The sequence below is a fragment of the Phyllopteryx taeniolatus genome, chromosome 23 (assembly GCF_024500385.1).
Source record: "Phyllopteryx taeniolatus isolate TA_2022b chromosome 23, UOR_Ptae_1.2, whole genome shotgun sequence".
Lineage (NCBI taxonomy): Eukaryota > Metazoa > Chordata > Actinopteri > Syngnathiformes > Syngnathidae > Phyllopteryx > Phyllopteryx taeniolatus.
The window spans coordinates 791151-818993 of NC_084524.1; the positions used below are offsets into that span (position 1 = coordinate 791151).

At 44.8% G+C, this 27843-nt stretch overlaps 1 protein-coding gene and 1 long non-coding RNA gene across 11 annotated transcripts in view; one reads left to right on the plus strand and one right to left on the minus strand.

The window, feature by feature from the left end:
* Nucleotides 1-27843, plus strand: part of LOC133472831 (neurexin-2-like) — a 237212-nt gene that overhangs the window by 37000 nt on the left and 172369 nt on the right. For all 10 annotated transcript variants that reach the window (XR_009786862.1, XM_061764247.1, XM_061764245.1 and 7 more), the window contains exon 3: nucleotides 12010-12030. Coding sequence is in view for 9 of the 10 variants with exons in the window: in XM_061764247.1 (XP_061620231.1) it covers nucleotides 12010-12030 (21 nt within the window). In the remaining variant the exon portion in view is untranslated. The remainder of the gene's footprint in view (nucleotides 1-12009; nucleotides 12031-27843) is intronic.
* LOC133472839 (uncharacterized) lies at nucleotides 24048-27346 on the minus strand. Its single transcript, XR_009786864.1, has 4 exons — nucleotides 27014-27346; nucleotides 26822-26933; nucleotides 26525-26743; nucleotides 24048-24904 (listed from the first exon to the last, which is right to left on the minus strand). It is a non-coding gene; the product is annotated as an uncharacterized LOC133472839 (long non-coding RNA).

The window sequence follows — 27843 nt, forward strand, 5'->3', positions numbered from 1 at the left end:
ATAGTTGCAAAGATCAAACACCTTTGGCAAAGCAGCAGAAACTGCCGCACTATTGGGTCATTCCGTGTTGTCAGACCAGTCAAGAATTTTCCCTTCAACTCTCAGATTTTCTTTGAATTTTGAGGTGTGGTTGGAAAAGGAAATGGAAGCAAAAGACCAAGGCGCCAAACAATTTCTTTCTAAAGCTTCTTGGAGGGATACACTTGGCTGATTAGAGCATTCTCTTTCATTTAAGCATCCATAGCTTCGAAACTACACTTTGATACCATAAAAAGCTCTTTCGTGGTCTCCAAAACTCTTTTAAATGCTATTTACTCAAGCATAATTCTTCCCTACTCTAAACTTCAAAGGAAAGGAAAAATATTTCTTTCATTTTCTTCTCAAAATAATATTTTGGATACTTGGGGATGTGGAGAAGCTTCTTCGTAAATATTATGATAGGCACTAAAACTTTCAGAAAAATTAAGAATCAATTGTGGCGCGGGAGAGGCGTGGCCTACAGCGAAGGCGTCAATCAAATGTTCTGCAGCCCGGCGCCTCCCTCGCACGTCCGTCAGGTGAGGCCTCGGCTAGCTTGAATGTACACGGCCTCCCGGGCGAGCATTTGCCAGACGCAGTTCAATCCTGTGGTCCATCTCCAACACGTGGAGGAGCGAGCGAGCGATCGGGCTTGCGTGGCACCTGACACCCACTTGGCAGTCCAACTGACATCCATAGTTATTGATTATTATTATTAGTTGCATTGTTCTTGCGGTCGTTTTCTCCGGCACTCTCCTTCGCATTCTGATGATGTTATTCCAGAATCAAAGCTGATCACAGATGTGTTTATTCAGTCAGTGTGACTCCCAACTGACAGGACCACCTACGGAGTTAATGCAGCACCAGAGTCACCAAATTACAACGGAAATGAGCGCCGACTGCCAAAGTGCCTCCTGCTCGTGCTGCTGTCATTCAAATCCCATGCTGGTTATGCTCCCAAAAACTATTTGGAGATTAGAAATGTGGGTGATTCCAACCTTATACTGGGGTTTAATGTCTTAAGCACGAGATGTACATACCAAAACCTTACTTGCACAGTATAGTATAGTATATTATATATTATATAGTATATGAATCACTCACACATTAGCATAAACATTGACACATATCCTGGCTGGGGAAGGTAAATATTGACTCAGTCTCCCCATCAAAAGTCTAAAGAAGTAAAGACATATCGTCCGCTGAAGATGACGCTGGTCAGCCTTTATCTTTGTCTTCTCCCGCCGGCTGTGCGGGCTTGTTGCCAGGGGATACATCTGGGAGGGGAGGTCGTCCCGGATGCTCGGAATTACACGATTTCGCTGTAAATGCCGTTGACGCGGAAATAGGGTTAATCTCGTTATGCCGGCAGGCCGGTGCCAAGTTTATGATTTCTTTCTTTACAACGGACACTGCTTCTCGTCGTGTTGCCTCTGCCAGCTGTTGTTTCGTCGTGGTGCTAAGCCGCGCAATAATGACAAACAACACGCACACGCATGCCTCTGAGTTTGAATAAACGATGCTTGTTGTGCAGCCATGGATTAAATTATCTCCGTCATAGCAACAAAGTCATACAAAGTCAGTAATTATATTTGTAAATTAAGTTACAAAAAAAAAAAACCCATTGTGAACAATTTGGTGAATGTAAAGAATTCTTCACCCTCCTATTGTCACTGGAAAGACTCCCCTCAGGTCAAACAAGCCGACCTTTTTAGACTTGGTACAACATGACACCTTGTCCGCGCCTACCGGACACCAATGCGGATCATTTTCAGGAAAAAGAAAAGGGGCGTCAATTCATTTCGGCCGCGACTGGCTCAATCATGCACCCAAACAATAACGACGTAAGAGGGACTGGTGTGAGATGAAATCACTATACAGCTGACCCTCTCATTACCCTTCAAGCAGCAAATCGCGGGAACGTGCAGACGAGAAGCGGATTATCTTCCCTGGTGGCATCCTGCATGCCGACTTGAGGCCTTGGTGCAATATCAAGTGGTGAGGACGGATTGCCGAGTTTTCTTGCTGTAGTACCGAGTGAGCGAGGACCTTCTCTTTAGCTTTGCAGTGCGAAAAGCATCAATAAAAAGCAGACACATCTCTGCGTTTGCAGGCCGCCTCCCAGAGGAAGTCCCGCCTTGTTCAGCCTCCTGAACAATACTCTCCTTAATACTTGCAGTGCTTGTGATACCACCATGTTTTACTCTGGTATTTGGTCCTTGTGAAGCGGCCGAAACTAAATCCACTACGATGCGTTTTCGTGACAATAACACACAAATCCCACACCCACAAAGCCGCGAGCAGAGGATCAACCTTGGCATTATCCTGTTATCCTCTTCCACTGGGGTCTTAATGTTGAACTAAGTCTGGGAAAAATCGCGATCTGCAACACATTTGTGACATGAAAAACAAAACCTAACGTGATAACCCTCATCCTGACACATAAGCGCTAAAGTGTTTACGCCGTCTATCAGCAGCCAAGTCACTACTGCGATATGGCCTGCTTTTGCGGCATGTGAATATTTGTGTGTGTGTGTTGCATCACAGCACACAGGTGGCAGGCAGCAGGGAAGCGAGCGGGCCAGCAATCAGGTAGAATATCACTGAGGTGGAAATCACAGTCTGGACTCCTCAGTGCTCTGAGAGGCCTGTCATGAAAATGCGGCAGCCGACACACACTGTCGCTTCTCCTTGCAACACAATCTGGAACTAAATGCGTGCATAAACAAGCAAATACAGACAAACACAATGAGTTCAATTTTCTAATCAGTGTGCAAAAACTCTACTGATTGTTGCTGGCACAGAAGCCTGTGTTTGTTTCTGCTACTGCATAGAAAGTATGAACTCGGCTTCAGCGTGGATATTACACGAGGCAGGTGACCATATGTGCGTTTGGCTTCGGTGGCTCAAACATGAGCGCATGATACACTTGACTCTTCCTGACCTGCATATACGGGACGTGAAGCTTCCTGTTGTGTGACAGAGCAGTCACGTCCCTTCCCTTCCAGAGCCCCTCTTTCCTTTTTTGCTCCTTGCCAGTCAACTTTCACTGCAGTGGAAGTCTGTGACACGTCCGTCGCTCACAGAGGCGCTACTTTAAGAAATTGGAGGGGGTGCGGGGCGCGCGCTTCCCGGAGCGCCCGCCGTCAGCACAGGCTGTCAAAACAAAGGCGGCGTTCCCCGGTAAATTTGGTGTCACGGACAGGCGTGCAGGGAGCATTTGATCCCGCTAAATCAGTGACTGAAATGCGGAAACCCAAATGTTTTCTTGTCTCATTCATACTCTGAGGCAGGCATGTTTCTATTCATATTACCTCTGTTGAATCTTTTATAAAAAATAAAAAAAATACAAAAAAATCCTGAAAGTTAAAATTGTCCTTCTTGCATTTAGACATTATCATATGTTTGCACTGTCACACCTTGTAGAAAGTCTTCAGTACAGTGGGGGGAAAAAGGAGGGGCATCCAAAGTTCTTTTTCGCTTCCTGCATTTGGTCCAATAATCTTCTTTTCCCTCTCTGTATGTGTGTCAGCTTCTCCCTGCTGCGCATCCCATGGAACCGTCCTATTTGGCGACTCACTGACCCATCTGAACACTGTCCCTTTGCATGACGCCTACAGCCCATTTCACATTCACTCTGGCGAACAAGACCGAAAAAGGAGCTGCGTCGTTATAGCCCTCGTTCCGACTCTTTGGATTCTGTATTCGCTCCTTATGCTTCACTGGCCGCTGTCTCATTGAGAAGCTGCGAAGCCGACGCAGTCGTTGCCGCATCCGCATAAGGGGGCAAGTCATGTCTCAGTTCAACAGGCATCAGAACAGTGTGGGGGGTCCCCAGATGTAAACATGGCTGCTAAAGGTCCATAATGCGTACATCTCGAGCGCTCGTCCCACGGTATGGCGCCAAGCTAAACGCTGCCCTGTGGAGCAGATCTGTGATGCATTCCCATCACAGATCTATTTCTCAAAGCTAGTGTCCAGAAGTGTGGAGGGAATTGATGTTTAAAACCTCAGCTGGTTCAGAACATATCTGTGCCCCAATTTGCAGTGTTGAGGCAGTTTTTTTGAACTGTGCAGTGTGCCTGGTGAATATAATTCCTTGATGGAGCATTTGATGTTCTCAAGCGCAAACCTGAATGAACAGAGTCCATGTGACTCCAGTGCTATAGTGAACAAGGGTAGGGTGGATTATCAAGGCTGTGCACTCTGCATGCATTTCAACAGCAGTTTGCCAGTGCAAACTGTTTGGACCATGTCAGGGACGTTCCGCCAAACAGGGAGGGAGGCGGAGACAGGGCGAGGGAGGCTTCGGTGTAAATGAATAAATAAAAAGGTCACGTCATTATTTCATAAAAGCTCATTAACTTTTATCCTCTGCAAAAGATGTCTGTGTAATTAGAATGACGGAGCCCGGCTAATGAAAGTACAATAAACACTTGTGGAGTGGAACCAAAAACTAATAACGGCATATTATTGGCAGTTGCCCTTTCAGCGTTTGGACTAGGATAAGGATGGGATGGATTGGGCTGATTCCCGGGTGAGTTTGCACGTTCCATGCACCGTTCAGTGCAGACAGTCGTGTTTGCTGGACTTTGGTCAGAGCTAATTGGGGGATTGTTCCGCTCGGTCGGAGCTCCTTGGCCCTGCGCTGACGTGGTTGCACGCTCATGCATTATCGACAGGGTGCGAGTTTAGCTTTCGGTGTTTGTCGTTAAGCAGATGAGCAGCGCCGTGAATGATGGACGGCACCCGATGATGCAGTCGCAAGGGTGCCATAAGACCGCGATCAATCGCATTACGTGCCTTTGACCTTCGCACGGGGGAGGTCACTCCACGGGGCCGCCGATGCGGATGCTCAAAAGCAATAACCCCGTTGCGTTACATCAAGAGCAGCTTATTACAAGCTATCTGTCTGGGCTCCAGAGACGCTGTGGACATTTGCCAACTGCCTTTATTTGTCCACCATGTGTGCTGGAAGCCCATCAGCCGATCTAGGTCAAAGACGATGCCTTCTCTCATCTCCTCTTCTCTAAACCACAATCTCTGCGCTGACCTTTTAAAATGTGTGCTCGTGTTAGCTAGTGGCCGTAGCACCCGCTTCTCAGATCAATGCGGTCTGTGGAAGCCTTTGAAAAACAATTCACGTGGCCGTCTTTGAAGAACTGAATTGGATCTGGTCCATGAATCCAATACTCAATGCCCAGCTGTCTGTGTGGGATGTGATGCGAAGCCTGTACCCATCCCAATGCTGCATGTTTAATACACAAAGTACCAGTCATCCCGCGTGGCAGATGGACAGATTTTAATTGGCAGATACAAGCGAAGAAAGCGTTCATCTGTCTGCAAAGTAACTGTTTACAAGGCACCATTGTGATGTATGCTGATGACAATATGCGCACCGGAGTCAAACATTCCTTAAGAGGAATTGGTACAAAAAAAACAAAACTGTGTGGAATGCTGAGCGATTGTTCTGATTGTCTATGTATTAGCACCAAATCACCAGCATGGAAGATTTTCTATCATGAGCAGTCGAGCCTCATTTGGTTTTGTACGTCTGAATCAGAATATGTTAAATATGCACATTTTGAGTCTAAAGCATGAAAAAGATCATGTTAGCGGAGAGTGATAATTAAAGCAGAGGGAAGTCTGCACAAGTTGAAAATGTGGCAGCTTGGAGCCAAAAAAATAAAAATACATGCTACCCTGCAGCTTTATGTTCATAAATCCGAGAGAAAAAGGGTGGAGCCAGTGGTAATGGCAACAGCTCTATTGATTTCATTTTCAGCCCCCCAAAAATGGATGAATATGCAAAATAGTTGCATTCAAAATAGTTTGTGCTGAGTTGCACCTTTGCTTATTTGTATTCTTAGTTTCTTAAGCAAAACCTAAATGGATTTGCTGTGACGGGATTAGTAATCGATGAGTGGACTCCTTAATGGAATGACCGCATCCACAGATTGTACTCTGGGATCAGATTGCGGAGCAGAACCCAAAGAAACATTGTGCCGTCCGCATCCTTCCAGTAAAAGCTGCATTTTGTCTCCAAATGAACAATGGCGTACTGTACGCAGCTTTGGCATCGAGTTCAATATTAGTTATTTCAAAAGAAGACTAATTCAACATTTGAAAGAATGCATTATAAGAAGTATGTTTCCCTGCGCTGCGCTACTCATTTCATCCCCATGTATTACATTTGACGATAAGAGCTTCAAAGGCTTTAATGGAAATGACCCACTTCTTCTTCTCTTGAAATATAAAAGTCAGAAGTGGTTTTGGATACATATAATCTCTATTAAAAGAAACTTTAGCCCCTTGCCAGATAATGACCTGTTTTTTTTTTTTTCTTCTCCCCCCTTGTGTTTGCAGTGTAAGTAAGTTCCTCATGTACTTACAGCTCATAGTCCAGTTTACAATAATGGGCTAATCGTGCTAATGCACTATATTCCCAAGCAATAAAGTTCAACGTCAAGTATACCAGACAATACTGTTTTGCCACTGCACGCTGTGGAAGACAGGCTGCTCGCGTTCCGGATCGTATTCCTGAGTCTGCTTGCTTTTTATTTCTTCTTTTTTTTTTTGTTGCCTCAGTAGCTGCTACAAGTGTGTCGTCAGCGGCGTGTCTGTTTGCTTTTTTTTTTTTTTTTTTTGGCTAATCAGCTCCGAAGACATGAACGCAAACTGTCACCAGCACGTCTTCTGCGGCGATGACGCATCTCGAAAAGGTCAGCGTGTCATTGTCACGCTATTGGCCGACATGCCGCACTTCCTTCCTTCGTTCCTCCGTGAATTCTGGTCTTGTGTTGAAGCCCAAAAAAGGTAGAATTGATTTTCTCATACATTCTCTTCCCAGCAATGAACCGACCGCAGTGTTTAGCCCTGCCACAGTCAACTTTTGACACTGTCAACCCAAAGACAGAATCCAAGTTACTCCAAAACTATTTGATTTCTCTCTCGGAGTGCCTTCACTCACTGTTGGAGAAACATGAAAACAATGTCCTAAGGCCTCTTTTGTCAAATTCAGTAATTGTCTTTAGCCCTTAGTTGGAAGTCAAAAGCTTTGCAGACGACTGCTAGCCACCCCAGCGGTTGCACAACAAGCAAACAAAGTGTGCAGAACATTTATTGGACATAAAAGAACAACAACACGGTTATGTGTTGGTTATGGTATTATTTTGTTGGTGCAGAGGTGGGAAGTTCATTTTTGCTGAGGAAAATCAAAAGGTATTCTCTCGCACACATCGGCTCCAAACACTTTGGCAAAACAAATCAATGATGAAACAAAACAATAATTCTGTCTTACGTTTCACTTTTTTTTTTTAATATATTTTTTTTTACTCAAATTCATCAAACTAACTTCCTTCCTGGACTGTGCTGTTCTATTATACAAATCTCGCTTGACCTGCTCAGCACCGCAGCGTCTCACTGACCCCTTTCAGGCAGTCTCATTAGCTCCTCTTGATCCTGCATCTGTAATCACTTCTATATCAGTGCGTGCTGCATTCGCTCATGGTGTTATGAGCTGTGCTCGCCCTTAATAGTGTTGCAAGTAGAGACCTGGGATGTGAGCATTTACAGCGTCTTACTTGGTTATTACAGCATCAGCAGCTCACCCACAAGAGATAATTCCACACCGCTGATGAAAGTGTGCCTCTTCTGGAAAGTAGTTCGCTTCAAAAATGTTGCTGTGAATGTGTAAAGTGTAAAAGTAACCATTGACCTTGGGTCATTTGGCATGAGTGACTGCTTGGACTGTTTAAAATGGCTTTGTCGCTTCTAAACTCCCGTAGATAAAGTTGCAATACCACGAGCGTGCAACGTTTCCCTTAATTCTGTCCTGAAGTCTGCTCCCGAGGTGTCTGAAAAGAAAGCTTCCTCTTCTTATAATTGTCCTCAACAATAGAATCGCTGATGTATCAAGGAGGCAGGCGAGCTCAATCCTAACGCAATCGGAGATGGTCAATAACGGTCAGTAAATCTGCCCCTTAGTCTTTCGCTTCTCTCTCAATTCATTCCAGGTGAAAGGGCTTTTGTTTGCCGGTTCTGCAGCCTGTAAGGCCGTGTCGACGAAGGCAATTTACGAGAGGCATCGACAGATGACTCGAGGTCCAAAAACGCACCGAATCAACAAAGCTGCGAAGAGAGCGAGGGGAGATCAGGAGATTTGTCAGGCCTTCTGGTTTTTTTTACATTTTTATTATCATTGTTTGTTTTGCCCCTGCTTCTGTCCAAGGGCTTGTTTATCTTCTCGTTGGCTTATCTTCACAAGAAATTGCGCGACACGTGTCCGTGCCGAGCAACAGGACTCAATCAGATTTGTTTGAGGCCTTCTTTGTTGATGTCAGAGCAAGAACTTTATTGATCTTGATTGATTTGAATGTGACACGATGGCCGCGGTAGCCTTCTTTTTCAGCTACCAGGGATTGCGACTATCTCGATGCTTGTAGTTCTCGGCATACTGTCCCTTTTACAACAACATCTTTCCAATACTCCCTACTTATGTCGATAAGCTATTTTGCCATGTTGATCTCAGCTCAACTAATATCCAACAAATGAATGTGTGCATGCAGGGCATAACATTATCATTAGCGGACTTGCAATGGATCATTAAAAAGCCTTTCTTGGAGGCCATCAGAACACATTTCCTTCCAGCCAGGGGTGAATGACTGTTTATTTTACCAGCCCATATCTGTTAGAACACATTAAGCAAATGGGACCACTTGTAAAAATGTCCGATTTGCATCTTGACGAGGACAAAGCTACTTTTTTTGACACCAAACTGTTACTCCTGACCTTGGGCGCTGTGTCCCAGCTCTAATGACAAGCGGCACAGGCTGGAATCCACGTGGCTTGAAACTCCATTAGGGTGCCCTTGAAATGTCTGGACATTTCGGTTTGTTGCCTGCGCCGGCCCATTAAGCAGCAGTTAGGCTAAAATAACTCGAGCTTCTGCGGAGTCTTGACATTTCTTACGGCGCACAGCCTTGTTTTGGCGTTCCCTTGCCACCTCTTCCCTTGGATGGGAGATAAGTCGTCTTGCCAAGGTGTCTGACTGTTGCTGCTGCCTTGCTTCTCATATCTCCACTCTCGCCGCCTCCCGTTTTATCTCCCCCATATGCCCATCTCGCCTGTCTTCCCCAGCTTTGCAAAGATAAGATGTGCTGTCCCCAGTGAGTGCCGGGTGTCGATACCAATGTGCTGCTATCATCAGTAAACTGCCAGACTGCCCCTCTCTTCTCTTGACCTTCAGTCCACAACATTCCACACGGACGTGTTTTGAATCCCAGCTTTCCAGGCTTTTAGTCATCTTCTAATGAGCACAGCAATAAACATTTGCTTGGTGGAGATTCACTTGTGTGCTTCATCCACAGCAGTTTATGCTCACATTACTAGCAAGAAAAGGAATGTGCACAAATGTTTTTGTCTGATAGCCAATGGAGCAAATTTGTTTAGTAGAAGTTCTGAAAGAGGATTTAAGGGGAAAGAACAGAAGAACATTATCCCTCTCCTGTCCTCTGATGAATTTGTCAAATTCCAGGAGGGCTCGTAGGTCACTTTAAACAGAGTATGTAGGAATAGCATTTGTCGAAATGTATAACGAGGAGAATTAATTTTGTCTTATAATTCTGAGTACAACTAGTGTATTAGGTTAAGCTCACAAGAAGTAAATGATGGCTAATACTGCTGAGAAATCAAAAATGGATTGGTTGAACCTTCACCCGCAACTTGTATCGCCCTCTTATTTCAAAGAGGAGTCAAAACGATCAGGGTTCTTGGTCAGATGAAGGATCAATCACCCCACATTGACCTCATGGTGGTGGTTCCTAGTAATGCATCCATCCATCCATCCACCCATCCATCCATTTTCTGAGCCGCCTATCCTCACAAGGGTCACGGGAGTGCCGGAGCCTATCCCGGCTATCTTCGGGCAGGAGGCGGGGTACACCCTCAACTGGTTGCCAGCCAATCGCAGGGCACATACAAACAAACAACCAGTCACACTCGCATTCACACCTACGGGCAATTTAGAGTCTTCAATCAACCTACCACGCATGTTTTTGGGTTGTGGGAGGAAACCGGAGCGCCTGGAGAAAACCCACGCAGGCACGGGGAGAACATGCAAACTCCACACAGGCGGGGCCGGGGATTGAACCCGGGTCGTCAGAACTGTGAGGCGGACACTCTAACCAGTCGTGCACCGTGATTCCTAGTAATCCAAGAGTAAAAATGAGAGAAAAGTATTGTTTTTCTTTTCTTCTGATAAACGCACACTTGCTGCCATCTGGTTTACGGTCTGCAACCCGAGGGCAAATCCAGCAAAAATGAAGCCTTAATGTCATTGAGTGAAAATATTCCCTCAATATTTTCTTGAATCTAGCTTGGTCTTTTTCCACATGGCTGCATGCCAGCACGTCTATTATGAGCCTGTTGCCTGCAATCAATCACCTGACACACAATTGAAGTGTTTTCTCTTTCTTTCTTTCTTTCTTTTTTCAAAGCGCCCTAATCATAACACCCGCGTTAACTGCGAGAGTCAACAGCATGCTGGCCTTTATCGCTATCCTCTTCCCCAAAGGTGCTATTGTTGCATGCATTGTTCAAGCCCCGCTGATCAGCACGTTCAGAAAATAATGCAGAAAAACGGTTGTAATAAGAGAGCATGACTTTGTTTGCTGTAGCGAAAGCCTAAAAACAACAACAGAAACTATTCATACTGCATTTCCTGCAGCCGTCATGTCTACGACTAATGCTTTCAAAATATGACTAAGTTCTCCCCAGACTAAGTTCACCTCCTAAACAATGTCGACTTCATTGATTGTTTACTGCAGAGATAGAAAATTGTTACGGAAAAGATCAATATTGAGACATCTTACAAGGCGGAAATATGCCCTATTGTTCAATGATCGAACCTATTTCTAGTGGAGAATCCCTCCGTGTTGAAGAAAGTGCCTTCATATCAGCCTCATCCGTGCAATCGTTTTCCTTTGACCCCACATCTGGTTTTGCTGCGTTGCACTGATCCAAATCAGTCAGTTGATTTCTTTCTTTCTCCCTTTATCTGGAAGAGAAAGTCTTAACTGCAAAGGCCCATTTGTCTGGCACAGGTTTTTCTTTGTCGTTGAGATTTAATGTGAAATCCGCAAAGGCCGTCGTCGCTCACAGATCACCTTTTCACAAAAAGTTTTTGACTGTGAAGTTAAGGCAAAGCTTCCGTTTGAAAAAAAAAAGTAATTTTGTCCATCTCTTCTCTCACAACTCTAAAATGATATCAAAAGGCCTTTTATGCCATTTTCACCTGCACTTTTAATGAATCATCTTTTATTTCACATCACTGTTACACACATTCAGGTGCTTTTCTCGAAGTGTCATTCTTTACGAATAGGTCCGCTTTGAAGCATTTAGCCAAAGTCCACTAGGCGAGGATTAGTTTGGAAAAAAGGTCTTGAGCAGAACAAGTAGAAATAATGGCGTTCTGTTGCTTCCATTTCAAGTGGTTGCTCGGAGTCTTTGGAACAGCGGTGAACCCACATTTCGTGTGGCATATATTCCTCACGCATCCTTAGCAGAGCTTCAAACCTCAGGCAAAGCGGGATCCATTCTAATGGCAAATACCTCCAGGATAAAAGTAATGGGTGGTAAAGACAACTCCCACTGTCAGCGGAATAAAGCGGCATAGGTGTGTCGTGGAATTCCTGCATGGCAAACAAACATGTTTCGAGGCAAGGTCTGCCAAGTAACCTTCAGTCAACCTTGAAATGATCTGTACTTAACATTTTGTGGCCCTTCAAGCTTGTTTCAAGAGGGGCCAATTTGAAGAAGTAGCATAATTTAAATGAAATTAGAGCAACATTCCAAAAGACATTCAGGTCTGTTCACTTGGAAGGGAAGTTCTCATTTGCATGTTTTGCACTTTAACCCCCGTAAAACACGAAACTAATGTGTCCTTTGTTTTTTCTTCTTCTCCCTGCTCCCGTTTTGGATTCGTCCCTGAAGCTGAGGAGTTCGCCATCGAAGGTGAGGCCGACACTGCCTTCCTTGCTCATGTCGTACAGTAGATGCTGATGCTGGATGCTTGCTAAAGCTCTGTGCATTGTCACGCTGGACTGCGGTGTGAAGTGACTTCCAGGGGGCCAAAACGGACTGTTTCTGACACCAGCACCAACTCCCCAGTCACCACTGTTATTTCTGTTACGTTTTTTCTTTCCTTGTCCTTTTGAACAGGATTTACTCCTAATTTTGTTTTACTAGCCTATAACTCGTAGGTTTCTTGGCAATGGACTCCGGTTTGGGTTGCTTGTCTTTCCTGTCTCCCAAACAGCACGGTCACGTCGACAATATCTTTTCCCTGCGCTTGAATGGCGAGTCGTTGATTAAATGTGCATATGTTTCCCGTTGAGTCGCAGTTGATTGATTACCTGTCCAATGGTCATAAATAAGCCTTTCCTCTATCCTGGCACGAGTTGTTTTTTTTAATATACAGTACATGTGCAATTTGCTTGTTGTTATTTGAATGCTGCTCGGTACTACGTGTAAAATTCAGGACTTGGAGTTGACGTTTTCTGAGTTAGCTCTGATGCGAAAAAATACATGGTTGTTATAACATTGTCTGCTCGTATGTGTGTGCCAGTGTTTGTGTCAGCTGGAGTTCAAGACAGCTTGTAGTAGTAGGTATTGTGTGTTCGTCCAACGTTAAGTTTGGAGTGCTACGCCAGTTACATTTTAGTCTGTTTGTTGAAGACATATTGAGTCATAAACTGTAGAAGTGTCTCATGTAAAGCATCCTTTCAGAACACTACATAACTTTCATGGCATTCGGGAAAAAAAAACTGTCATTGGTGGTGAAGTTCATTTGCTTTGTATGAAATGTGGTGTCTCGAACTCGCTCAGTAGTGATTGGGATTTTTGGACTCCACGCTAAAAGAAAACACCCGACCGGAGAAGTAAACATCTTTTACAATTCCCAGATGGAAAGTTGATACTGTAAAGGTAAATACATTTGACTCCAGGACTCATCCAGTTTATTTTCAGAGCAAGCGGTGCTTATGAAAGCGATGCAATTAATTGGCCTACGGTCCCATGCTTCATCTCTATTTTTAGGGGTTTCCCTCTGACCCTCTTGGGCTAATTGACTGACCGTGCGTTGGAAAGGTGCTGTGATATCGATGATGCCGAGGTACAGAGGCCCGGGGATGTTTCTGCAAAGTGCTTGAACACGGTGCCTCGCGGATTGATGATGTTCCTGCGACACTGACTCCTTTTCATTGGCAAACAAAATGTGCGCCACCATCTGTGTCCAAGCATGCAGCCCCTACTTCCTTCTTTGGCTCCTCATATATGATGTATAGTCTCAATATTTAAACACCCCATACTCACTTGTTCAACAGAATTCTAGCGAGTGAGAAGATGGCTGAGGAATGGAGGAAAAGTGTGCTGGTGCCCATTTTTAAGAACAAACGTGATGCGCAGAGCTGCGGGAACTATAGAGGAATAAAGTTGATGAGCCACACACTGAAGTTATGGGAAAGAGTCGTGGAGGCTAGACTCAGGACAAGAAGTGAGTATTTGCGAGCAACAGTATAGTTTCATGCCTAGAAATAGTACCACACATGCATTATTTGCCTTGAGGGTGTTGATGGAGAAGTACAGACTAGGTCAGAAGGAGCTACATTGTGTCTTTGTAGATCTAGAGAAAGCCTATGACAGAGTACCCAGAGAGGAACTGTGTGTGGTACTGCATGCGCAAGTCTGGAGTGGCAGAGTTAGAATGTTAGAATAATACAGGACATGTACGAGGGCAGCGGAACAGTGGTGAAGCGTGCTGTAGGTGTGACAGAGGAGTTTAAGTTTAAGTGGGACTGCATCAGGGATCAGCCCTAAGTCCTTTCCGGTTTGAAGTGGTGATGGATAGGCTGACAGATGAGGTTAAGACTGGACCATGATGTTCGCAGATGACATTGTGATCTGCAGTGAAAGCAGGTGGAGGAACAGTTAGAAAGGTGGAGACCTGCACTGGAAAGGAGAGGGCTGAAGATTAGTCAAAGGAAGACAGAATATATATGCATGAATGAGAGGCTACAGGGAGAAGAGAGAGCAAGGGTGGAGGACTTGAAACACTTGGGGTCAACCGTCCAGAGCAATGGTGAGTGTGGTCAGGAAGTGAAGAAACGAGTCCAAGCGGGTTGGAACGGGTGACGGAAGGTGTCAGGTGTGTTATGTGACAGAAGAGTCTCTGCTAGGATGAAGGGCAGAGTTTACAAGACAGTGGTTAGGCTAGCCATGATGTACGGATTAGAGACAGTGGCACAGAAGAAACAACAGGAAGCAAAGCTGGAGGTGGCGGAAATTAAGATGTCGATGTTCTCTCTAGGAGTGACCAGGTTGGATAAAATTAGAAATGAGCTCATCAGAGGGACGGCCAAGGATGTTTTGGAGAAAAAGTGAGAGAGAGCAGACTCGGATGGTTTGGACACGTCCAGAGGAGAGAGAGTGAGTATATTGATCGAAGGATGATGAGGATGGAGCTGCCAGGCAAGCGAGCGAGAGGAAGAGCAAAGAGAAGGTTGATGGATGCTGTGAGGGAAGACATGAGGGCAGTTGGTGTTGGAGAGGAGGATGCAGGAGACATGAAAAAAGAGGACGCGATGTGGTGACAAGGCCAAACGAAAAGAAGAAGACTCTCTTGTTATTCGACACTTGAAAAGCGCACCGCGGTCGCTTGGAGATTTGTCTCGTGACCTACCCGCCTACTTGGTAGCCATGGTGCTGTCTGCATTGCTTATCCAAGTCGTTGGACGTTTCAGCTCGTTTATGCAATGATTCAAAAGTGACTGATTGGGATTCAGGCATTTTAAAAAGCGGTAAAACACGGAGGCCATTTTGAATTTGCTCCCTGCTTCACCTGATGATTGGACAGAGTGTGGGCAGACTCGCTCTCATACGATTGGACGACGACAGATTAAATGTGACCCTGGTCAGCTTGTCTGATTTCATGTTAGGCTGAGGGATGTTACGGCCTAGCCAAGCTGATCTTAATCAATCTGATCGAGGCTAATGATCTTTTCTGCCTCAGTAATCAGACCTCCAATCTAATCCCGTCCTCAGGGAAGGACAGTAAGCAGTTCATCATTGCCCTGCCGTCATCCTCCTCTCTCTGTAGAGAAAATGGCTTGATGTTGGCTGAAGATACAGGATTACAGATAGAGACGGCCCTGTAGTTAAATGAGATTGTTTAGGATCACCCGGAATAGATGATGGATTTTGTGCTTATTTTGTCGTGCGAAAGAAACAGCATATAAAGCCAAAACCTATTTGCAACATTTTGGCATGGAAGCAACAAAAAGAGATAACAGAGAATATATTAAATGCACTCATGTTGTGGTATTAACTCAGACTCTCTTTGTTTCTGGAACATTGTGCTCATGTAGATAATCACCATTGTAAGCCAAATTTTGGGGGACAATAACATTCGTGACACCTGTAGTCACATGACCGACAATGGCCAAATTTGAATGTCAAACTCGTAAGACAATCAATTGAATGACTGACATCCTTCTGATCAATTAGTCTTAATTAAGCAGTTCTTAATGAACACATAAGGGATTTGTTCAGACAAAGCAATCGGTATGAAGACGCTTGCTCCCTTTTTTTGTTTTTTTTACATGCACAAGCACACGGTGGGGGTCGGGTGGCGGCGGGTGGGGCCCTCAGTCTGTGAGTGTTAGACGGTTCCCTTTGTGTACCTGCAGCCTTTTTCCGATTCAATTATGCCATGAAATGCCAGTGACTGCAAAGCTTAGACTTTGACACAGGGGGTAGATTGTGCTGGCTGAAAAAAGCGCATCCTCCCGCCTGTCCCTTCGCCGTCTGTCTGGCTGTGGAGCCAAAAGGTTGAGGGAAATGCCACCTTACCGTAGCCCACACCCGCCCACGTGCCGATGGCCTTATCTGACAGTCTCACACTTTTTCTTTGCTCAAGAAAAATAAATGTTTATCAGAGTATCGCACGTCATTTGCTCCTGCAACAATACATTGAATTGTGGTTAAACAAGTCAAACTCTCCCAGCTTGGTTCCGAACTGCTGGGGACATTCGCTCCGTTTTAAAAGTGCACAAGCTCAGCTTTGTTTTCTGTAATTGTCATGCATTAGCTCATTTCAAGGTCAACCTGATGTGTACTCCGTCCTCTCTGTGAGTTCAGGATCAACAAAAGCAGACATTTCTGAGAAAAATAAATGCTGAACCATCTATTTTTACCCCGCGGACAGACCCCCACCTCCCAACATTGTTTTTCTCAGCTCTCCACTGTCACTACTCCTCTGATGAGTAATCAGAAATGAGGCAGACTTGTTCAGCAGTTGCCCAAAAGCTTTATTCTCTCCACAACTTTCCCCATCTGAGACCTCCTCAGAGATTTTTAGATCCCAAATTGTACGGATCCAGTTGTAGTTCTTGACCACTGTCTTTGCACTAAAATCTGTGCAGGCTATCAAGCAATTCAGTCAAACAGGAAAAGGTAAAGAAGTCATTTCTAGGCTTAGAGACTGCAGATAACTCTAACCTGGACACCTTCAGATGCCTCCAAGACGACTTCCTCCATCACTATTCATAAACTTGTCTTGACCTTTTTGCTCAAATGTTAGAGCAAATTAGTTGTCTGGACGTGAAGGCCATGCCAAGCCCCAAAAGCACTGCCGTGCGCCTCTTGGTTTTTTTTTGGTTCTTAGTTTGGTGGAGTTCCAGTTGTGTCGTTCAACAGGCTGGAAATATTACGATCACACATATCCTGATGAACAGGATTCTTATTCCTCGGTGTATAAAATGCGCTGGGCTGTGATTTGCAAGCACATGTAATGCCTACTCAACTAAAGTGAACTCACAAATCTTGAGCTTAGGCTTTTTCCATTGATGTTGCTCCCAAGTAGTTTAGAAGGAAGCATGGAAACGATCGGCTTGCTCTCAAGTCTTATTTCCCACATCGCCATCAATTTGGCAACTTGTTCTCAGACTGAATTAGATCACGCCTTGTTCCGGGCTAAAAACTTATCTCCCTTTGGACTCCCTGTCTTTGATTGTGAACCTTGGCCTGACACTCATCAAGCATTTTGAAGACAAGTAAAGATCAAGTATGGATTGAGGGTTAATTCAAATTGGCTTCTCAGTGCTGTTACTTGAAATCCTTTGGTTTCTTTCCGCCTGAATGCGCAATTTTATTAGGACTGTTTGTGAGCCCGAGATAAACATAATGTACATCCCCATTCAGTCCTTCTATTGCACACGACTCACTTCTTCCCAAGCAAGTTCTAAGCCGCTGTTTGCCCGCCTCCCCGTAAGCACCGCTCACCTTTCGTTGACTGCGGCCGTGATTGAGTGCCACGGTGGAAAGCGTCAACATTCATTTCATCCATATTTGATGAGCCAATGTCTCACGCTCATTACGCACAACCAGGGGAGGCTTGTAATCAGCATTCACAAACATTCTGAATAATTATTTACCCAGATTGTTGTGCTTATGCATGCATAGAAACAGGTTGATTCGCTTTTTTTTTTTTAATTCCACCCCCCCGCTCCACACCCTGTGTTGTTGCTTTCCCACAGCTATGTGATAAAGAGACCTCTGATTAGTTAATAACAGGACTGATTTCCTGTTGTTGTTTTTAATCACTTGGCTCGCTTGGGCAGGCACCTGATTTGTTAAGCTAATGTTATTGGTTCCTTTCACTGAGAATGTCTGTCATCACTCCCTAAATAAACCTGATGCAGCATCCAGAAGGCTATTGCAGGGTTTTCTGGACTGTTCCAGTACTTCGTAGGATGTCGTGAGTGTCCTGTCTACCAATCCCAGGCAGGATAGTGGCATTGCGTAATAACCTAAAACCATCTCATTATATGCTTTCAAGTAGCGTATATCAGGCCTTTGGATTCTCTCCGCCGGGGAGCACAGATAAAAGTCCAAACACTCCTTATGCAAAGTGCAATCTGTCATTTGCCAGCATGAAGTAAGCAATGCTACAAAGTAAAAGGTGCACTTTTCATGTTGCAGCCAAAATGTCTGCTGTCCTGTCTGTGAACTTATTTATTCCCCTGGCGGAACTTTAGCTACGCAAAGAGTGGCGCGCTATGGCTGATGGCTACAGCGATGCATTAAAGCCGTGGCCACCAGGCCGACTCTCCGTGGAAAACGCAGCTAGACCAAAGTTCAAATGTGATGGCTCGTCCGGAGTACAATGGGAAGCCATGAGTCCTGCTATTTGCAGCCACAGCAAGCCAAACATTTCATTGCCATTTTTTGGTTTCTTTATTTCTACTGTCACAGTTCGAACACTCTGATTGAGAGCTCACATTTGCCACTTTATTTTCGCAAAATACAGTGGTGCCTTGAGATGCCGGTTGAATTCGTTCCTTGAACACGCTTGTCAAATGCACTGTAAAACACAACGGTACCATTGATCAATGAAATTCTTACTTTGCTACCTCACGCCACTTATGCGAAGAATATAAAAGATACAAAGAACAATTTAAATAATGAAAGCTAAACAACAAAGTATATAATGTGCAAAGATGCAGATCTCAAATCATCTCTCCCTGTTGAAATGAATGGAAATGTCATTAATCCATTCCAGCCTCCTCCAAAAAAAACCCCCAACAAAACAGTTTTCTAATGTTTCTAATGAGACAAAATAGCTTTCTATATTATCCATCCATCCATTCTCCGTACCGCTTATCCTCACTAGGGTCGCGGGCATGCTGGAGCCGAGGCCAGCTATCATCGGGCGAGAGCCGGGGTACACCCTGAACTGGTCACCACCCAGTCGCACACTCTATATTATACTTGATACAAATCAGACGGCAATTATAGTCGAATTAGAATTGAAACATTTTATGTTACACTTTCTCATTCAATGCACAGTATGATGTTCATTGAGGGGTGTGCATCTTGGCCACATGGGGGCAGTATAAGACAGACAATCAAAGTACTGTACTAGAGGCTCACCTCCTCAGTATGCCGGTAAGATTTGTCGTTTATCGCAGAACGTAAAAAATATATGCCTGTGAGTATTGTTCTGTTTACATGTGTTGCTGCACTGTTTGTGTTCCGATATCCATTGCTTAAAGGCTAACAACACCGCAGTGAACTGCACGCTTCACTGCCACACAGTTGCAAAACTCCCATTGGGACAGCGTTCCCTGCAGGCAGCAGAGATTAGCACATCCAGGCGACGGACTCGCCAAAGCATCAACAACTCAACTCTTCTTCTGCACTTTTGTATCAAAGCCGAGGTTTGGAATTTCAAGTTCTTTTGCCCGATGGTCTGCGGAGGCCAGAGTGCCTTTGGTGCTGGTGTCGCATCTCGCCTGTGGTTGGCTTGTGTGACTCTCCACATGTGCGAGTGCAGCCAAAGAGCGCCATTAAATTTGCAGCTGCTCTGAGATGCCCTAAGTCCTTCTTTTGAATTATGGAGAAGTTAGGTGCGTGCGTGCGAAACAACGGACAATAGACTTCGCAAGGAGCAATTTTTCCGAGCCATCCTCACTGTCTTTTTTTTTACATTTTTTAAATAATGGACGTAAAGAAGAGATACACAGTGGTGCCTTGAGATACGAGTTTAATTTGTTTCATGTCCATGCTCGCAACTCAAAAATCATCCTTTCCCATTTAAATGAATGAAAACGCCTTTAATTCGTTCCTCCATCCCAAATCAACATTTTGTAATGCTTTATTTAATGGGCAAACTAGCACTCGAAAATATTTTGCTTTATAAAATCATACAGTTAATGAATTGACTGGCCATTATGCTGCTGCTCGCCTTGGCCACCTGGGGACAGTATAAGACAGACAGACGGCTATACATTACTGTACATGGATGTCTGTACAGTGTAGACGTCTCAGCTCCTCGCAAATGATAAAGAACACATGACTGATTACAGTTATATTGAATGTCTAAATGTGTTACTTCACCTTTTGTGTTCAAATATCAGATGCTTAAAGGGTTGTGTTATATACAGTGGGTACGGAAAGTATTCAACACCCTTAAACCTTTCACTGTTATATTGTGTGTGTATATATATATATATATATATATATATATATATATATATATATATATATATATATATATATATTCACACACACACACACACACACACACGCACACACAGTGGCTGAAATAAGTATTTAACAAGTCAGCATTTTTCTCATTAAATATATTTCCAAAGCTATTGACATGGAGGTTTCACCAGATGTTGGGAACAACCCAAGTAATCAATACATACAAAGAAAGTACAACAAATAAGCTCAGAAATTAAGTTGTGTGTAGAAATGTGAAATGACGCAGGGAAAAAGTATTGAACACATGAAGAAAGGGAGGTGCAAAAAGGCATGGAAAGTCCTAATTGATGGCCTCCAAAAAGGTCTCATTGCCAACGTGTGAGTCGAGACACATCTCATGATAGGTAAGAGCAGAGAGCTGTCTCAAGACCATCGCAAAGCAATTGTTGCAAAATGTAACAATGGCATTGGTTACAGGCGCATATCGAAGCTTCTGAATGTTCCAGTGAGCATGGTTGGGGCCATAATACGTAAGTGGAAAGCCAATCATACCCCCATAAATTTGCCTCGATCAGGTGCTCCTCGCAAGATTTCTGACAAGACGAGTGCAAAGAATGATAGAGTTTTTCAAGAGGCAATGACCACCTACGGAGAGCTTCAAATTAGCAGGTACCGTTGTCACAAGGAAAACTGAGTTATGCACACTCATCACGCAAGAACCCATTGCTGAAAAAAAAGCATGTCAAAGCTCGGTTAATGTTTGCTGAACAACATTTGGACAAGCCAGTTAAATACTTGGAAAGTATAGTCTGGTCTAATGAGAGCAAAATTGAACTCTTTGGATGGCATAATGCACACCAAGTTTGGAGGAGAAATGGCACTGAACATCACCCAAAAACAGTGAAGTGGGAACATGATGGTGTGGGGCTGCTTTTCAGCAAATGAAACGAGCGTGGACATTTCAGCAGGATAATCATCCAAAACATCCTGCCGAGGAAACTCTCAATTCATTTCAAAGAAAAAGAAAATAAAGCTGCGAGAATGGCCCAGCCAATCACCTGACTTGAACCCAATCGAAAATCTATGGAAAGAACTGAGCTCAAGGCCCATAAAAGTAGACCACAGAACCTTCAAGATTTGAAGACTGCTTGTGTGGAGGAATGGGCCAAAATGCATGCGACTAGTTTCTCCATGCAGGAGGTGTGTGGGAGTGGCATTAAACAGCTCGAAGCCTCCTTTTGGTTTTTTAAATTGTTCAATATTTGCAAAAGTGCTGCTTATTGCGAGGTGAGTTCAATGCTGCCATACAGCGCGCGTACCTCATGTTTAAGTCGAGGAAAAAATAAATTTAAAATACAATATTTCCTTAGATTGATACGATTCAATCACAAATAAATACATTGCACCACCATGTTCCCCCCCCACTATTTTCTCTCCTGCAGCTCTCAACTTTCTCTTTCAAGCAGACATGAAGTGACATCAGACACCTATTAAATATTTGATGTCACTCCTTTAGCCCTGTGAAAATAATGGGTGCTATAAAAGCCATCCTTCCCAACCGGCAGGACTATAATGCTGTACTACTGCTGTCAAGGACATTGTTTGGGGAGATTCCGGCATTCATTTTCTTGATTGATATGTTTTGAATTCCAATTCCAACCCACACACATTTTCTTTTTTCTTCAGTCCAAAGCTGCCAACATTTGCAGCAGAAATGTTTTGCCTCAGTCACTGAAACTCAAGACTGGTTAACATATATTATGTCCATTCGGGATTTAACTTTTAGTTTAAGTGGACAAAAAGGTGCGTCTCGGCCTCCACAGATCAACGTCGGCTAGGGCATACCTTTAAAACCTTTATTTAAAAAAAGACTAGCTTTTTCACACAAACGTCAATGAAATAACTGTCCCTTGAAATATTAGATCATAGATCATCACAGATCGCATACGCTGAAGAAACTTTCCCGTTTTGCTCCTAATTTAAAGTGACACGTCTTGTTTACTTGGCTTTTCCCACTGGAGTCTGGATGTTTTTTTTCCCTCTCAACTTTTCCACGACAAAGCAATTTAAGGAACCTCATCGCATTTATTCCAAGTACCTCTTGATTTTCTCTTCTCACACTGACTGACCAATCAATATCTAATGGACACTAATACAAAGAGTGCAGCAAAAAGCCAGTAAACCTGCTTCATTTGCTCCTGTCGGAGGCCCGAGCTTTGATGAAAACCGGTCAGTCGGCGTCGGCTGCTTAAAGACGAGCACAAAAGTGTTGTCCACAAGTCATTTCATATTTATTGTTTGCTTAAAGCGGGGCAAGCAACCGGCCCACTGCAACGGCTGCCCTGAGTGAACTCGTCGAGTTGCGCAGCTGGCGTTATGATTTGCACCCAACACGCCGCTTCTCAATGACTCCCACTTTACATGCGCTGCCATTTTGTTTTGATCGTTATTCAAACGCGTGTTCGGCCGATTGGCGCTAGTGTGAATCTCCATCTGTTGACACACTGGACAAAATGGGCACAGCTTTAACCATTGATTAGCTCTTAGAAAATCACATGTAAAACTTTTGACATTTCAAATGTTTCTTTATGCACGAAGCGTCGAAACAGACAGACACACACACACACACACACACACAAATGTTAATGTAACTGTCCGTCAAGTGAAATCGCTGACACAAACGGATTCTGTTTCAATCTAGTAGAAAAGAGGCTGCAAGGACGGCGCCATGACAACCGTAAAACGATGTAGTAATAATATTCTGTTTATCCAGGGCCGCGTGCATGTCTCTCGTTCAAAAAGTGAACATAGAGGTAGTTTCACGAGCACATTTTGTCATTAGTAGTTTGGGTTTATGTGCTTTGAGGGTCAATTTGTGTCTTAGTCAGACCCTGCATGCAAAACGTAAAACTCAAGAAAGGCTAAATCACAGTTTGTTTTTACATGTGAGTGGACCTCTTTGTTTTTGTTCCCCTGCCTTTCCGCCCGTTATGAGGCACCGCACGTCCCGCACTGGATGGCGCTCATTATTTAGGATGGCCTCCACTCGTAGCTGCCTGTTGCCGTCCTGCCGAGCTGTCAGCCGCCGCCCGACGCTAATGGACGGAATGCCGCTTGGACAGCGGCGGATGGATACCGTGCTGGAATAAGCGTGTAAATGACCAGAGATGATTCGTGGACGGAAATAGATTCCTCTTGACTCTGATCACCGGCTCCCCATGATGCAGGTTTTGTGCATTTCCAGGCAGATGGGGGCGTGCACTTACGTGATAATTACAATCATTACATTACAATCAACTCTCACAGCGCACGACCAAAGAAAGAGCCCCCCCAAAAAGTATATATATATTGAAATCATGATGATCTCGTCTCAATTGACTTAGTATGAAATCTTTCCGTTGAATTGATGAGAGCAAGTAAATACACAGGTGAATTGTACCTTCGACAATCTAGCGGACGAGCATTTAACATCGAACATTGACGCGTTAGTTGGAGGAGATAATACTTTTCAGACCCATTCAGCCATGTAAACAAGCCAACGTTCGCCATGGCTGCTATGTCGGTAGCACGACTTATTAATAACAGTGTTATTATAACACCCAAATGTTGTTGGGTTGAAGTTTCATCTTTAGGAATATACAACCAATTAAAATGGAACAGAGATGATAAGTTTACCTCTCGAGTTGAAATGTTGCTCATTCCACGTCGCTTCTGAACCCTCAGCTTCCTGTCGTTGTGCTTCATTTTGTTAGTCTTATGCCCAAGTGTTAGCAAGCGAGGGATGGGCAATTTAATGTATTTATTTATTTTGTCATGTTCCAAAGGTCGATATTCCAATATAGCTATAGCAAAGCTCCTGAAACCCGAGCTAACAGGTCACTGCGAGGCTGCGGGGGTGTGAGTGCGCGGCAAATGATTGACACCTCATCGGTCAGGCCTTCGGTCCCTGATTGGTTATTCTTCCTCAGGTGGGGTGGTTTCCGAACTGAACATAGTTAATATGTACAAAAATGCCCGTTGAGGGATTGCATTACAAGATTCCAACAGACAGAAACGAGGATAAGGAGGGGAACCTACTATAGCACATGAGTAATGGACCCATTTGTTCTACAGTAGCTGTTGATGTGTCCGGCGTCTGCGCCGGCGGTGGGACAACGTTGCCGAAGAGATAACGAAACCCCGTCGAGGTAACTGGCAGCTGTGCGGGACTTCAAGCCCGAAGCACTTTGGAGTTTGTGTGTTTTGCGCTCTGCCGCCCCTCCTCGCCCGCCTCCCCTTCCCTTCCCTTCCCTTCCCCTGGCGATGACATTTTCCGAAGACGCGCGAAGCCATGAATGAGAACGAGGGGGGCTCTTTGGCATGCGTGTCAGCAGAGTGGCCTGCCGGAGCGAGATAAGACGAGGGGAGGCCGCCCACGTGCGCGCTCACGCCCTCTCGCGTGCACTTTGGCCACGTCGGGGGGTTAGGAAGGACTTAGAGTCGTGGGCATGTGGTTGCGGAAACATTTGATGGAAGTTTCACATTCCAATCTGCCTTGGCTCAAGCAATCCGCTTGCAGGTTGCATCACATCGCACACTTTGCGCCATCAGATTGGGAGTGTTTCCTCCCCGATATCCTATTTGGAGTGATTAGCACACGCACGCGCACACACACTAGCGTAAACACACACCTGTTACAAAGCACGCTGGAGTGCACTCTGTTACCACTTTATTTATTTTTGGGGGGCTTTTTTGCTTGGCACAGCGCCTGGAGAACGGCAGATGCAGTCGTCATATCGCAAGGCTGGGGGGTCGATCATGGCGATGAAGTTGTGACAAGACCCCCGGCGCCTCCTCCCTTTCACTTTGAAGGAAAACAGTCAATGAATGCAAATAAGTCCGAAAAGCTGCCAGCTCATTCAGACAATGCTACGATTAGCTCCTTATTTGATACCCACGGAATCTTCCGAAAGACGTATTGATTTGGATCTCGGTTTCTAAGCGATGCCTATTATTAATCTCTGTCTCGCTTTCAACTGCGACCTTTAACTGACGGTTTTAATTAAAGGAGCATCTGTCGGAATTGTAATCCACACATTGTAATTAAACAGCACAGCCGCAGAGCAACGGGGTTCACGGGCCAGGTGGTCGAGGTCGATAGTCGAGGAAAAAATCTTGCTTCTCTGCGTCAAATCTACAATGCGATTGATTTGGATGCAAAGGAGATGTACACTTTGTCTTGTGGCCATAATTCATCTTTTTCATTCATCATGAACATAACATCATGGAATTAAGTGTTCATCACGTGACGTGATGAAGTTGTGACAGATGGGGAACAGTTTCGTTGAGCGTGGCCCAACCGTTTCTTATTAAACAATCAATTAAACAAAAAAACATCAATGACCACAATGTTATTGGTCATTGACTGGTGATGACATCACTCTCGAGAGCATCAGTGGTCCTCTGAAATGATCCAATTGCACTTCATGAGGCAGAAAATGACTTCCTCCAAATAATGTATCTGTACCTATCTTTGCCAGGGATGTACAGTGACAGGCACACCATTAAATGCTTTTCCACTCCATGGCAATTAACCTGCTTATCCACTCATACAATAAAACTTAGACAAATACTACCAAATAATTGCAAAGGGGATTGAGACGTTTTTAGGGAACCTTCAGCCCCCCCCTCCAAATAGACCTAGTGACGCCCCTGGTTTGTTTAATAATGCCTACATCCGGATATTAGACACAAATATGTCCAAAGCCACAAAATAAAAATGCAGTTTTGAAGGAAAACTAAAGTTGAGACGAGTCCAGCGGCACGTGTGCTCTCTGGAAACCGTCATTTAAAAACAAATTATTTCAGTCCTCTACCAATTACAGTACGTTATTTCTTTGTACATGCCATTAAAAATACTCTGACTCCCCACATGGATACTGGTGGTCCTGTTGCCATGCCAACAAGGGACTGTTGTGGATTTGTGCTGTGCACACATTGTCCATCCATGTATGCTACTCACTCGCATGTGTAACTTTAAACCTTTCTTTTGTATTGTTAGCCATTCACAAATAGGCACTCGGGATTTGTTGGTCCCCTTTTATGCGAGTGCTCCTTTTTCCCCCCCGCTCCCGTCATACGTGAAAAGCCATTCTGCACAGAGCCGGCCTATTTCACACAACAGCGGCACCAGACGTCTCCGCCATTGTGTCGCGCGGTGTCGGAATATTTGTTTACAAGCTTCAGTGCCGTTTAATTTTCTTGTGATCAGCTCGCTTTCATCTCTGCTTTGCCGCCGCTGGCTGCAACTTGGGCTCCGTTTGTTTGAATATATGCGCACAACTTTTTTCTTGCGCTCATCTCCCTTAACTAATTCGGGAAGCCAACAGTGGGGCGTTTTGAGCTTGGCAGCTAATAACCCAAATTGCCAAAGTGAGATTTAACATGCACGTCACCTTGACAATAATAATCTTCCCTACCTTACCTTTTCTAAACATGGACATGATGCTCAGTCTACCAGTAATTTTCATCAAGTTGTTGTTTTCCACCTGAAATTGGCAAATGGGCAACCAATTCTAATTGTGTGCCATTTCCGCCATTTTGTTGGCATCATTATGCCATGTGAGGGAACCTCCAGCATCACTGCAGTCAGGGCGATCTCCTGGTGTTCACCCGGCCAACAAACTTGAGTGCATTTTCCCAGCTGGAAGACATTATTTTTCCATTATGGGATGTTGCCACTCCCTGACATCAAATAAATAAAGAGAACGGAGGATCTCACCCAGGCAAGTAGCTCACGGCGAGGCGCATTTCCAGGAAATTCGACGTGATTTTAGTCACCGCCGCGGTGCTAGCGGAGGGGAACGCGACTCGAGCCGCTAAACGCTGGCTGGCTGGGGGGTGGGGGGGGGAGAGTTGTCAAAATGAAATATTAAACATCAACAACGGCTCAAGGCGAAGTGTCGCTGCTCACGTGCGAGTCTCTCTGATTGGAGCTTCCACGGGTGAGAGGAGGAGTGAAAGCTACTTTTGCCGCAGAGGTGAGTGAGACCAAAAAGATCTGTGACACCGACAGTCAAGAGGAATAGCGTCACTTCTTTAACTATTCAGTGTGGCTATCACGGCGTGCTACAACTAAGCTGAAGGAACTGCAGTTCCCCTCAAATCCTGTAGGAGGGGTTCGGCTGGCCAAGAAATGAAGGAGAAGTCCGCCTCCTTGCTGCTCATATTGCACATATGGAGCTGAAATGCATTGATCGCTTTTGTATTGAAAGTGTGAAGAACGTCCTCCCGGCTAACGACCCTGTCAGCCCCTCCGTCACATGTGACACCACAATTACCGCTTTCCAGGGAGCGGAGAAGGGGGAAACAGAAAACCAAGTTGGAAGGATGCATTTTCTTGCCCACTCTCTGCTCTCAGACGCCACAAATGAGCATGAATCCAGAAGTGGCAATCGGAGGCATTCAGTCCATGAAATTGCCTGAGCGGAAAGGCCGACTGGACCGCTCGTGGGACGTCGCATCTGTGTTGCCGCTGGCCGGGGAAAATGAGGAGGGGGTAAAGGGAGAGAGGTGGGCCGTATTGGCGGGGGACTCCGGCTCTCGCTTGGGAACAATGATTAGTTGCGACCTCATAAATGGAAGCAGAATAGAGGTCAGAGGGGGAACTTATTGGTTTTTGCCAGATAAACTGTGGCTTCTCCAGGCCAGGCCAGAAACCGACGACATTCAACGCAAAAGCGACATCCACGGGCTTGATTTCCCAGAAACGTGGGTGTGGCTCTTCCTTCCAACCCGTTGGTC